General features: G+C 43.0%; 1 protein-coding gene across 1 annotated transcript in view; it reads left to right on the top strand.

The window, feature by feature from the left end:
* The first annotated feature begins 783 nt into the window (after positions 1-783).
* The window catches only part of TH (tyrosine hydroxylase), a 41,353-nt gene continuing 29,585 nt past the window's right edge, over positions 784-12,551 (top strand). Inside the window, exons 1-2 of the mRNA XM_077321516.1 lie at positions 784-917; positions 10,686-10,904. Coding sequence (XP_077177631.1) covers positions 828-917; positions 10,686-10,904 — 309 coding nt within the window. The 5' untranslated portion in view covers positions 784-827. The remainder of the gene's footprint in view (positions 918-10,685; positions 10,905-12,551) is intronic.

The raw sequence follows: 12,551 nt of genomic DNA, 5'->3' as shown, positions 1-12,551 counted from the left end.
TTTTCTTCTTCTTATCTGGACACGAGGAGCGGAGAGTTGTCGTCACTCAGAGTCTCTTTCTCCTCACTTCCTTCTAATTGTCCAGCTTACTAAGAGGTGTGAGAGGGAGTGTCTTTACTGTGTACTGCCCTACCTCACTTCACCTAATGGGCTATCAGTCATGGGGTAATATGCAACACAGAGAGAGAGGTTGATGACATGAGCTTATGCTGCGCCAAACTAGGAGATGGGAGACGGTGAAGATGCATTACATGGAGCAATGGCTGTGAATGATCAGGAGCATACAAGAAAGTTAGTTTTGCAACCAAATGTTTCATCAGCTCTAAGGAAATCTTGACTCTCTTTCCAGTTACAGGCATTCGGTCCTACTTTTTGTCCCCTTTTTAGGAGCCACACTCCATGGCTTTTTTCTCCTTTTGTTCCCTTGCTATTTATTAAGGTTTAAATGCCTTCATTTGGCTGCTTCAAACTAGAGCAGGGTCATAGACAAGAGAGCATGCAAAGTAGAACTGCGGGCTGCAATAAAATGTAGAACAAAGTATTCAGCTGAGAAAACACTTTGGGGGGGGGGGGTAGGATAATAGCCAGCAGCCCCTTTGCTGAAGCTGGGTGCCTGCAATCTCTGCAGCAATTAGATTTAATGGGACATAAGCGCTTTTCCCCTCTGCATCTCCTCTCCACTCCTTTTTCTCTCCCTCAGGCTGAAGGGAGGGAGGGAGGTGGGTAGAGGGGGAGAGCAAAGGGTCTCTGACGTCAGACTTTCCCTATAAAAACCCAGAAAGAGAAGGGAAAGCAAAGCTGAGAGCTGATCCAGTGCACCAGCAAGGATGCCAACCCCAAACACTTCCAGTTCCTCAGCCAAAGGTTTCCGGAGGGCAGTGTCAGAGCTGGACTCCAAGCAAGCTGAAGCTATTCTGGTAAGAAAGGACTCTCAACCCCTTCTCATCTAGTTACAGGCAACCAGACCAACCGTTCTTCCTTTATTTACAGAACATCATCCTATTAAAGGGGCAGGACAAAATCAGTAGTTTGAAATGTGTTAGATAAAGTGCTGCAAGTATCACAGGATGCAATAGTCATACAACTGCCAATTGTAAAGGAACCAAGTAGGATGCTAAAGGGGAAATTGTTGGCTAAAGCTGAGGGCTCTGTCACATTTCATTAATGTGACAGACAGGCAGTGAAATCATTGGGCTTAGGCTGAAGTAACTCTTTCTAGGATTGCACTGTATTCTGTTCAGAAGTAAAAACTATATCCATGAGACACGTAGGCATGCAGGTGGACTTGTTTAAAATGTTGCTTTACAATACTGTGATCTGTTCATTTGTCCCTCCGTGATTTGGAATTCTCCTGTCTGGTTTATATCAGAATTTTGCATAAAGCAGATATGCAATGGCAAACAGGGGAGGGGGCTAAAAATCATATGAAAACTTAATGTCTGTCTGAACTGGATTGTTTGGAAATCTTGCAGATCTCACTAGCCAGGTTGGAAACGATGGGTCATTGGTTTCCATTCCTTTACCCTCTTGTTTGCTGGATTTGATCCTGTAAAGTTTTTAGTTTTAAGCATCTTGTTTTTCACATGTGTCCGTTGGGTTGATTCACATGGATACTATAGCAATTAATATTAAATGGACCAAGACAGAAAAAAATGTATTGCAGGCAAAGCTTTTCAGAGATGTAAATTTATACATTCATCCAGTTGTTCTGTATTAATGAGATGTATAGAGTATAGAATTCAAATAATGTGCATGCTTATCTGAACCAGGCCTCTAGTCTAAGATGCTTACTCTGGACTCTGGAGATGTCAGAAAAAGTACTTCATGATAAGAGCTGGAAAATTTATGCTCTAGATATGAGGCATGTGATGATCTTATATGAATGTAAACCCTGAATGTGGTATCTGCAATCAGTTTCCCCTTGTATAAAAATGTAAAAGTGAGATTTTTATATGAAATTTGTAATTAGGAGCAAAAAACACCTTGGAAGATATGAGGGCTTTAGATATTAGTCTTGTCCTGGGCAAACTGCCTCCAAAATTGACACAAATCTCCAAAATGATTTATGATATGACACTGGAATTTGCTCATCTAAGATTGAGATCCTGGGCAAAGTTTGCAGTTTTCAATCTGGGCCAATGTTTCTTTGCAAATAAGGCTTTTGGACAAAATAGCAGGAAATAAATAGAAAAGTATATTGTTGTCAGTATTTAAATAAAAATTGACAAATTTGTCTTCTGCCAAATAAAAGACATATGTCTTAACATCACGGATGTAATTCAACATGAGGTTTTATTTTCATAAACATCCTATTCTCCATATTTAGTAATACTTCAATCTATCTTTAATTTGTTGTCTTCCTAAAAATTGAAAAAGCAGATTTCCCCCTCTTTTTTCCCCTAGACAAAGGAAAACTACATGGAAGGTGTTTGAGGAACACTGTTTTAGAATTGTTCTTTAATCTGAAGAGAGAGACTTGTAAATCCAAGTTCAGGTGGTGAAGAGGCTGTGTTTCATTCCATATTTCATCTTTTTGCACTCTTTGATCAATGCTATGTATTTTAAAATGTCCAATTTGGGGTTGTTTTTCTGTTTGTTTTTACTGTCATCTAAAGAAAGCAGGGAGCTGGAGTCAAGACATGTCAAATGACCAGAAATTTGCCTCAATGAACAGCTGGGTAATTAATTTATCACCTGCAAACCTGTCTTTCTTTGAAGGCACTTCAGATGGTTGCCACAATCCTGGAAGAGATCTTTAGGCTGGGAGACAATGGGTTGGAGCTAGAGATCCATGGGTACAAGCATCACAGATCTTTTCGCACCCCACCCCCCAGCTACCACGGCGAGGGGGAGCCCCAGCCATGGTGGCTGCCGGAGAGCACCAAAGGTGAGCCGGCAGCAGAGTAGCAGGGCAGCCCCCGAGGCAGCAGCTGGGGAGGAGGACGAGGAGGTGCCGCAGCCCAGTACCGACTGATCTATGGACTGGTACCGGTCCCTAGACCGTGGGTTGGAGACCGCTGTTATAGACCACAACGTTTGCACATAAGTGAATACACTAAAATTACTGGGGAAATTCCAGATGTAATCAGTTAAAGACTGTATATTTGTCTTTGGGATAGGAACATGGTTTCTTTTGTGCTGAAAAGGGATGAAACTTATGAATGTAATAATGTATAATAACCTGTAAAGCGCTGTGGTCCCCAAATGGCCACCATATGACCTTTAGGAAAGCATTACATTGAAAGAAAGGTTTTCAAATATATTATTAGCAAAACACGTTACTGCCAGTTTTAGGCAGTTCTGTCTGTGTTGCAGCTGTTTTGATTTACATTCTCTATTGTATATGGTAATTTTGTAAAGGAATGGATTTTCTGCACTTTACATTTTTATGCTCCTTACTGTTTTTGAGTTGATGTATATTAGTGCTTAGGCTTCCAACAGAAAAAGTATCATGCCCTCAAAATCTATAAAAACACAAAATATGTTAGATGATATCCTTTTTTTTGGGGGGGGTGATGATGCTGTACTTTCTGTAGGTTACCCAGCTCTGTGACTACCAAATATTTTCACAGGCTGTAACAGCTATAAGCCCTGTCCTGGAGGGCCTAGGCAAGCTAAGCTGGGTTGGCCCTGGTTACCATTTCAACAGGAGACCCCCCAGGAAGTCCAGGGTTGTTAAGCAGAGGCAGGCAGTAGCAAACCACCTCTCAACATCTCTTGCCTTGAATACCCCATGACTCTGTCACAAATTGGCTGCAACTTGACAGTACCACAACAGCCTGTTAGAATCTGGCAACAACATGCCACTTTCAATAGAATGTTAAAGATCAGGATGCAGGGTTCTCTGCCTGACAAAGCATCTCTAGTGCTCCCTTTGTTTACACCCCCAGACAAATCTCCACTGACTCCTCTTGTTGGTGCTGCCCATCACCCCACTCCTGTTTTTTTTTTAAAACTGAATTTCTAATTCATTTCTAAGCCTTTGGAATCACATGAGAGTTAATTGGAAACAATCATTTCCCCCTAAAAACAAGGCAGACTACTTTTAAAAGTATTCTTCTCAGACTTCTGACAATTTCCCACTGTCAGCCAATCTCCAAAGCATTGAACAGTCATACCGGGTGCTTCATAAAACTATAACTGCAAGAAATCAGCCATTCCTTATCCATGATTCCTCTACATATTTGTGAAACAGCCCGGGGGGGGGGGAGGTGGAACGTGTCGAGCTGTCCAAGTTGGAATAGGGACAATCAGGCCCTGCCCCTATAGCTCCCGTCCTCCCTCCCTGGACACTAGCCACGTTTCTCTCAGCCATGCCAGAGACAGAGAGACACACACAGAGCCCTACTAGATCGAACATGAGCCCTCATTCACTCCCATCGCTCCTGCTGCGAGGGAGGCAGAGAGAACTGTGCCAAGCTGCTGACCAGCCCTGCTTCCCTCCTAAGAATGAGCTCTAATTACCTGCTATGGCTCCTGCTGCCATGGAGAGAGAGACACAGAGAGAGCCGCCCCTGCTGCGATGGAAGGAGAGAGAGACAGACGGAGAGAGCTGCCCCAAACTGCACACCAGCCCTGTTTCCCTCCTGCACACCAGCCCTGATTATTTGCTATGCCTCCTGCTGCGAGGCACACCGAGACAGGCAGCGAGAGGGAGAGACACAGAGAGAGATCTGCACCTCCCGTTGTCCCCTGGGTCCTAGCGCCCATTGCATTCCTGCTTGCAATGGGCTTTCTTGCTAGTTCTTAAATAAAATATCAACTTTCCTTATCAATCTACTATTGATAAAGTGGGATTCCATAATTGTGTACAGGCATTTACCACTGTCTCTCCTCTTTTAGGAAAAGTGTAGGAGACATTCAACTTTCTGCCCCCTCCCCACTCTTGATGACAGGTTGTCTACAAAATATATCACACTTTTATTTCCCAGGCAGCCCTGCCTGCTTTCTATAGGGGCAAATGGATTCCAAATATCCAGAATTTTGATTATGAAATATTATGGATATGACATTTATTGATAAATTCCGAATATTTCAGATTCCAAATTACATAAGTGTTATTTGGCCTCATCTTGTTTTCCCCCCCATACCTTGGACCCAAGGCAGATTACAGTTCAAGAAGACAATGTGTAACATCTAAACAGTTTCTAGGATTTATTCATTCTTTCATTTTTAAGGAAACTCTATGATGTTAGGATACTAGAAAGTCTGAGCTACCGTTTCAAGCAAGATGCTTTGGTAAAGGGATAGGAACTGTGTTCTACCAGTGGTCCCCAACCTTTTTATCACCGGGGACCTGTCAATGCTTGACAATTTTACTAAGATCCGGGGGGGTAGTCTTTTGCTGAGGGACGTCGCTGCCACCACCTGAGCCCATGCTCCACTTGCTTTCCCACTGCCTGCCCCTGACTTCCCACCGCCTGTGCCAGCAGCAGCTGCACAGTGCCATGCCGAGGGGGAGCCCCAGCCATGGCGGCCGCTGGAGAGCACCAAAGGTAAGCTGGTGGCAGAGTGGCAGGGCAGCCCCCGAGGCAGCAGCCAGGGAGGAGGATGAGGAGGAGCCGTGGCCCGGTACCAACTGATCTACGGACCAGTACTGGTCCCCGGACCAGGGGTTGGGGACCACTGTTCTATACTACTATGTCTAGTATGCTCTGGCTGTTCTTCTCTGTGTGTTCCTACTATATAATTTCCGCACTATTCGGTGTGGTATATTAATGTGTATGCTTTGTTTAAGTATGGAAGTACCTCTGTTTTCAGATTTCTGTTCATTTTCTGATTTCTGCCCTCCAAACTTCATTGTTTATTGGATGTCTCATACCCGTTAAATTTAACTTGTCCCATTCTGCAGAATCTGCCTTGAATTTCAGCAAGAAAGGTAGACTATAAATGATGTAAATAAAAATAAAATAAATACCTCAAGGCAGAATTCTAAATGTTATAACATGGAATTTACAAATTCCACTGTAAGCCTTGTTTATCTTCATGTCATGTTAAGGCTTCTGTGTGTCTTAGTATGATCTTGGTTCCACAGCAAATAAAGCATTGTCATGTTTTTCAAGTTGTCTATTTAAATGACACAAATGAAAAAGAAAGACAATAAGGATGGAATCCCTTAAAATCTGTATACATTTTTTGCATGTGGAATCTACTTCTAACAGAATACAACCCAACCATCTATTAATGAAATGCTCATAATTTTGTTTGCAAAATCCACTGGAGAGACAGCCTGAAAGGATGCAAATTATTTTGCCTTTAATTGGCCTCCTCAGAATCTTCCTTTGAGAATTCTGATGATGAATATTCTCCAGATACTGGCTTTGCAAGCAGGTTTGACATCCAAAGATGAAGATGATGATGATGTAGTAGCCATCAACATTTGACAGAATCTGATTGCTGGCATGCCAGAACAGTCAATATTTGACAAAGTCTGAGTTACAACAGAAGTTAATGCGTTTGTACATGAACCAATTAATGTAACCAATGCAGTTTGAGGTTTCATTTTCTAAGATTGAATTCCAAGGACAAATTGGCATTTAAATTCAAAATCTATTAAGACAGAAGTCAGCCAAAGTTACCATAACTTATGATTGTTATCATGGACATCACCAGACATCATGGACATCATGGACATCACCAGACGGTCAACACAGAAATCAGATTGACTATGTGCTCTGCAGCCAAAGATGGAAAAGTTCTATCCAGTCAATAAAAACAAGACCAGGAGCTGATTGTGGTTCAGATCATGAGCTTCTTGTTGCAAAATTTAGGCTTAAATTGAAGAAAGTAGGGAAAAGCACTAGGCCACTCAGGTATGAACTAAATCATATCCCCGAAGAATACACAGTAGAGGTGACAAATAGATTTAAGGAATTAGATCTGATAGATAGAGTGCCTGAAGAACTATGGATGGAGGTTCGCAATATTGTACAAGAGGTAGCAACTAAAACCATCCCAAAGAAAAAGAAATGCAAGAAATCAAAATGGCTGTCTGAGGAAGCTTTACAAATAGCTAAGGAGAGAAGGGAAGTGAAAGGCAAGGGAGAAAGAGAAAGATACACCCAATTGAATGCAGAATTCCAGAGAAAAGCTAGAAGAGATAAGAATGCCTTCTTAAATGAACAGTGCAAACAAATAGAAGAAAACAATAGAATGGGGAGGACCAGAGATCTTTTCAAGAAAATTGGAGATATGAAGAGAACGTTTCATGCAAAGTTGGGTATGATAAGGGACCAAAATGGTAGGGACCTCACAGAAGCAGAAGAGATTAAACAAAGGTGGCAAAATTATACAGAACAACTATACAAGAGCGAGCTTAACATCCCTGATAACCACAATGGGGTAGTTACTGACCTGGAGCCAGACATCCTGGAATGTGAAGTCAAATGTGCCTTAGGAAGTCTGAGCAACAATAAAGCTAGTGGTGGTGACAGCATTCCAGTTGAACTATTCAAAATCTTAAAGGACGATGCAGTAAAAGTGCTACACTCAATATGCCAGCAAATTTGGAAAACTCAACAATGGCCACATGATTGGAAAAGGTCAGTTTACATTCCAATCCCAAAGAAGGGCAATGCCAAAGAATGTTCAAACTACCGCACCATTGCACTAATTTCTCATGCTAGCAAAGTTATGCTCAAAATCCTACAAGCTAGGCTCCAGCAATATGTGGACCGAGAACTTCCAGAAGCACAGGCAGGATTTCGAAGAGGCAGAGGAACTAGAGATCAAATTGCCAACATACGCTGGATCATGGAGAAAGCTAGGGAGTACCAGAAGAACGTATACTTCTGCTTCATTGACTATGCTAAAGCCTTTGATTGTGTGGAGCACAACAAATTGTGGCAAGTTCTTAAAGAGATGGGAATACCAGAGCAACTTATTTGTCTCTTGAGAAATTTATATGCAGGTCAAGAAGCAACAGTGAGAACTGAACATGGAATCACTGACTGGTTCAAAATTGAGAAAGGAGTTCGGCAAGGCTGTATACTGTCGCCTTGCCTATTTAACTTGTATGCGGAGCACATCATGAGAAATGCGGGATTAGAGGAGTCACAAATTGGGATCAAGATTGCAGGGAGAAATATCAACAACCTCAGATATGCAGATGATACCACTCTAATGGCAGAAAGTGAAGAGGAACTAAAGAGCCTGTTGATGCGGGTGAAGGAGGAGAGTGCAAAAGTTGGCTTGAAACTCAACATCAAGAAAACAAAGATCATGGCATCCGGCCCTCTCAATTCCTGGCAAATAGATGGGGAAGAAATGGAGATAGTGACAGATTTTATTTTCCTGGGCTCCAAGATCACTGCAGATGGGGACTGCAGCAAAGAAATTAAAAGACGCTTGCTCCTGGGGAGGAAAGCTATGGCAAATCTAGACAGCATCCTAAAAAGCAGAGACATCACCTTGCCAACAAAAGTGCGTTTAGTCAAGGCTATGGTATTCCCAGTTGCAATGTATGGCTGCGAAAGTTGGACCATAAGGAAGGCCGAGCGTCAAAGAATTGATGCTTTTGAACTCTGGTGCTGGAGAAGACTCTTGCGAGTCCCTTGGACTGCAAGGCGAACAAACCGGTCAGTCCTAGAGGAGATCAGCCCTGACTGCTCTTTAGAAGGCCAGATCCTGAAGATGAAACTCAAATACTTTGGCCACCTCATGAGAAGGAAGGACTCCCTGGAGAAGAGCCTAATGCTGGGAGCGATTGAGGGCAAAAGAAGAAGGGGACGACAGAGAATAAGGTGGCTGGATGGAGTCACTGAAGCAGTAGGTGCAAGCTTAAATGGACTCCGGGGAATGGTAGAGGACAGGAAGGCCTGGAGGATCATTGTCCATGGGGTCGCGATGGGTCGGACACGACTTCGCACATAACAACAACAACAATGATTGTTATTTTTGTCTAGTTATGAGTCACCTTATGATGTGGCAAAAAGTTACTATTTCTATAGTACAATAACTGTACAATAAATAGTAACTAATAAATAGTAAAAATTATGAACACCCCAAAGCAACCATATTGTGCTAGTAGTAGAGATGGCAGAGACATTTGGACTGGAAGCAGATCACAGATTAATTGAGGGTTGCTTTCCACAGATTTGTGTCGTTTCCCCATTGCTCCCATGGCTGGGTATAGCGCATTAGCAATCAGGCTTCCACATGGCTCATTTCCTCAAAAGTCCCCTGCCCCAGTTCCCTGTCAGCAGCCACCCACACCCCCCTGGGGTTTGTCAGTTCTTTTTTTATTAATGGCAAATGAGTATTGCTAAAACAATCTCTGTATCATTTTATGTAAATTTCCAGCTCATGTCTCTAGCTATACAATGGGAAAGGTATATATCTGCAATGAAAGCTAGATACTGGGGGCTTTTCCATATATTAAAACAAAAATAGTGTTACTCCAGTGCATTCCCTCAGTGTGTGGCTTGCTGGTAGCTCTTCTCCTGCTCATGCTACATAGTTGGGGGAATCCAGTTTATGCAGTTCCCCCATGAGCACTTTAAAATGGAGGATGTAGCTGCCGGTTTGCTGCTGGGTCGCTGCATGCTGATGACATCGTGCAAAGCATCACAAATATGGCGTTTGCAAAAGGTAAGTATTTCACTATTTTTCCTGGGTGTGGAACTGCCCTGGGAATTCACAGAAAATGATCCTTGGATAGTTTTAATATTGTATTGCTGTAACAGTATTAATTTGCTGATGCTTAAAAAAAACTTTAAAAAGCCCTGGTGGTGATATGGTAGGGCCTGGCTACAGGGGCAGAACTAGGACTGGGATAATGGCCAACATTTGAGTAGGACTAGGTAAATCCAAACTTTCTCACTCATAACACAGTTATCTGGGTTTTGCTGTGATCATTCCCAGACCTCAAACTTTATAGCGAAGAAGGTTTAGGAATGATCAAAGAAAACCAAAAGAACTCTGGGAGGTGCCTAAATGGACTGTGTGGAAGCAGGAAAAAAACACTTGGAAGTCCATTCCAACTCTATGGTTCTATGCCAACACTGAATCTAGGGCAAACAACTCCATGTAACAATGGCCAGAATTTTGAAGATGGTATGAAATGGGTTTTGTTGCTCTTAGGGTATACATTTATCTCCCTATCATCTTTGTCTAATTTATCTCCCTATCATCTTGGGTTGGACTAGATGGCCTGTATGGCTCCTTCCAACTCTATGATTCTTAGATTCAGATGTTAGAGTCTTTCAAAGCCCCAAATGATTGGAGACCAGCTGAAAGAAATGAGTGTACACATGAGACTGCAATGTCTCTCCTAAATTGTTTCTTAAAGATCATTGACTATATTGTCTCTTTCGGAATACAATTGAGAAGAACAATACAATTGTTCAATTGTATTGAGAAGAACATAGGAGCTCTAGGAGGGTTGGCAAGTGCACATGTGGGGAGGAGAAGATCACATGGGTGGGTGGAAGGGAAGGAGAATGCAGGAAGGTGGGCAGGGAAGTATGAGTTGGGAAGCACAGTAGTGGGCAGCAGAAAGGAGGGGAAGGGTCCCCTGGCACACACCATTCAAGGGCCATGAAAGCCTGGAACCTGCTGCAGCTGGGCTGCTTCTCCCTGCAAATCTCTCTGTAGTTTTCCCATGGTAAAAATGGAGAGGATGAATGATGATTCTTTGATTCTTGTAAATGAAGGCTGTCTCCCCCTCCCCCTTTTGCTTGCCTCAGTCACCACAGTTCATTGGGAGAAGACAGAGCCTCATTGAAGATGCCAGAAAGGAGAGAGAAGCTGCTGCTGCTGCGGTTGCTACTGCTGTGTCTCAGAGTGCTGAGTCAACAGAAGCCATTGTCTTTGAAGAGAAAGATGGGATGGCCATGCTGAACCTCCTATTCACACTCAAGGGAACCAAGACTTCGCTGCCATCCCGGGCACTTAAAGTCTTTGAGGTGAGCAGGTGGTGGTGCCATTTGGATGGTGAAATGGGACAGTCCATGTGATCTCTGGCAGCTGAAATTAAGCTGCAGGCAGCTCCAGCCTTCCTTATAATGAACTTTGAACCTAGGACAAAAATCAATGTTCTCTTTTAATTCAGAAGAAACCAGACATGAATATTTGAGCCATTCAGTTTTGTTTGGATATATTTGATTTGCAGGTTGGGCATGTTGTGCTAATAAAGATGCGGACACCAGGGATTTGGCTTTAAAAAAGGTCACAGCTTTGGACCTTTTACTCTCAGAGTGTTGGCAGGGCAGGGAGATAGGAGCTGGTACCTTGTGGTCAGCCAGCTACTTTAATTCCATATTCCTGATGGGCCAATGCTGGTATACACCTCCAGCGGCACCTTGGGGAGTCTGCCATGTTCTCTAGCAGCCCCCAGATTCCTTGCCATCGGGTGTCCTCTCCAGGGAGATGTACCACCTGGGGTGCCACTGGAGGTGTATACCAGCATTGGCCCACCCCAGGCCACCTGGCCCTGTAAACCTTTAAGCCTTCCCCCAGCAGGGGTCAGCGGTTCACAGCCTGCCACCTCAAGGAGGCCCATATACTGGGGCATCACTATTAATGCAGGCCCCCTCCCCCTGCCCTTTTCCAGCTGCTGTGACATAAAAAACAACAAAACTTTCACACAAACAATTTGTAATTTTCTTTAACATCAACCATAAAACATGTTAAAAACGAGTTGGGTGGGAAGGCAATGTCCTGCTCAGCTGTCGGGAGAAGAGGGTGGGCACTGAGTACACGGCTCCTTTTATAGCTGCATGTCTGCCCCTCCCCTCTGGTGCGTGCTCTGCTAGAGTGCCTCTGTCTGCTGCATCTTTTCCCGCCCACCTCATCAATAGCGGCCACTTTTTTTGAGACATAGTGTTGCTGTAAGATCTTGGTTGTTACTCCTACTTTCACTGCTAAGATTCAGCATTTGTTTTTTGATAGTATTTCATAGTATTTTACAGACTCAGATGCTGTGTCACACCACATTACGCAATGTATATACGGATGCAAACACCCAGATGAAAATTTTATCAGAATTACAAAATGTATGTAATTACTCTCTGAAAGAATGCATACCATAAACTGGAATTTTTAAAAAAACACTGACAATATATTCATGAAAACTGGTAAAAATCTCTATGCACAGACCTGAGCAAACACCAACCAGGGCAGAGGGGAAGAGGCATGATGGAAGTGGCCACAGGCCAGTAAGTTGCTGTGTCTGAATTATTGAATGTCCTCAGCATAATGATCCACAAAGAATTATGAAAGCGCTATTAAAGTGGATACAGCAATTTAACAAAATGGGTAGAGAATTAGATCAACAGTCCCCTGTGTTCCTTCCTTAAAAATCACTGGATCAGAAATACCCTTAGGCAAATAAGGGGAGTAATCTAGAGAAGGAGAGAATTAGCTCTCCCCCCCCCCCATTACTCATATCAAAGGATTCTGAATATTTTCCAACGTATGTTTCAGGAACAGAAGTGGGTAACACTCACTTCTAGCTACTTTAATATTATTAATAAATTTTACCCAGAAGAGAAATTAATTAGTGAGGCTGCTTAAGAACCAGGAGTCACTTTCTGTTCAGTGGAGATTTATAC

The sequence above is a fragment of the Paroedura picta genome, chromosome 2 (assembly GCF_049243985.1).
Source record: "Paroedura picta isolate Pp20150507F chromosome 2, Ppicta_v3.0, whole genome shotgun sequence".
Classification (NCBI taxonomy): Eukaryota; Metazoa; Chordata; class Lepidosauria; order Squamata; family Gekkonidae; genus Paroedura; species Paroedura picta.
The sequence above is the reverse complement of the archived record's forward strand: the minus strand, read 5'-3'. Positions and strand labels throughout refer to the sequence as shown.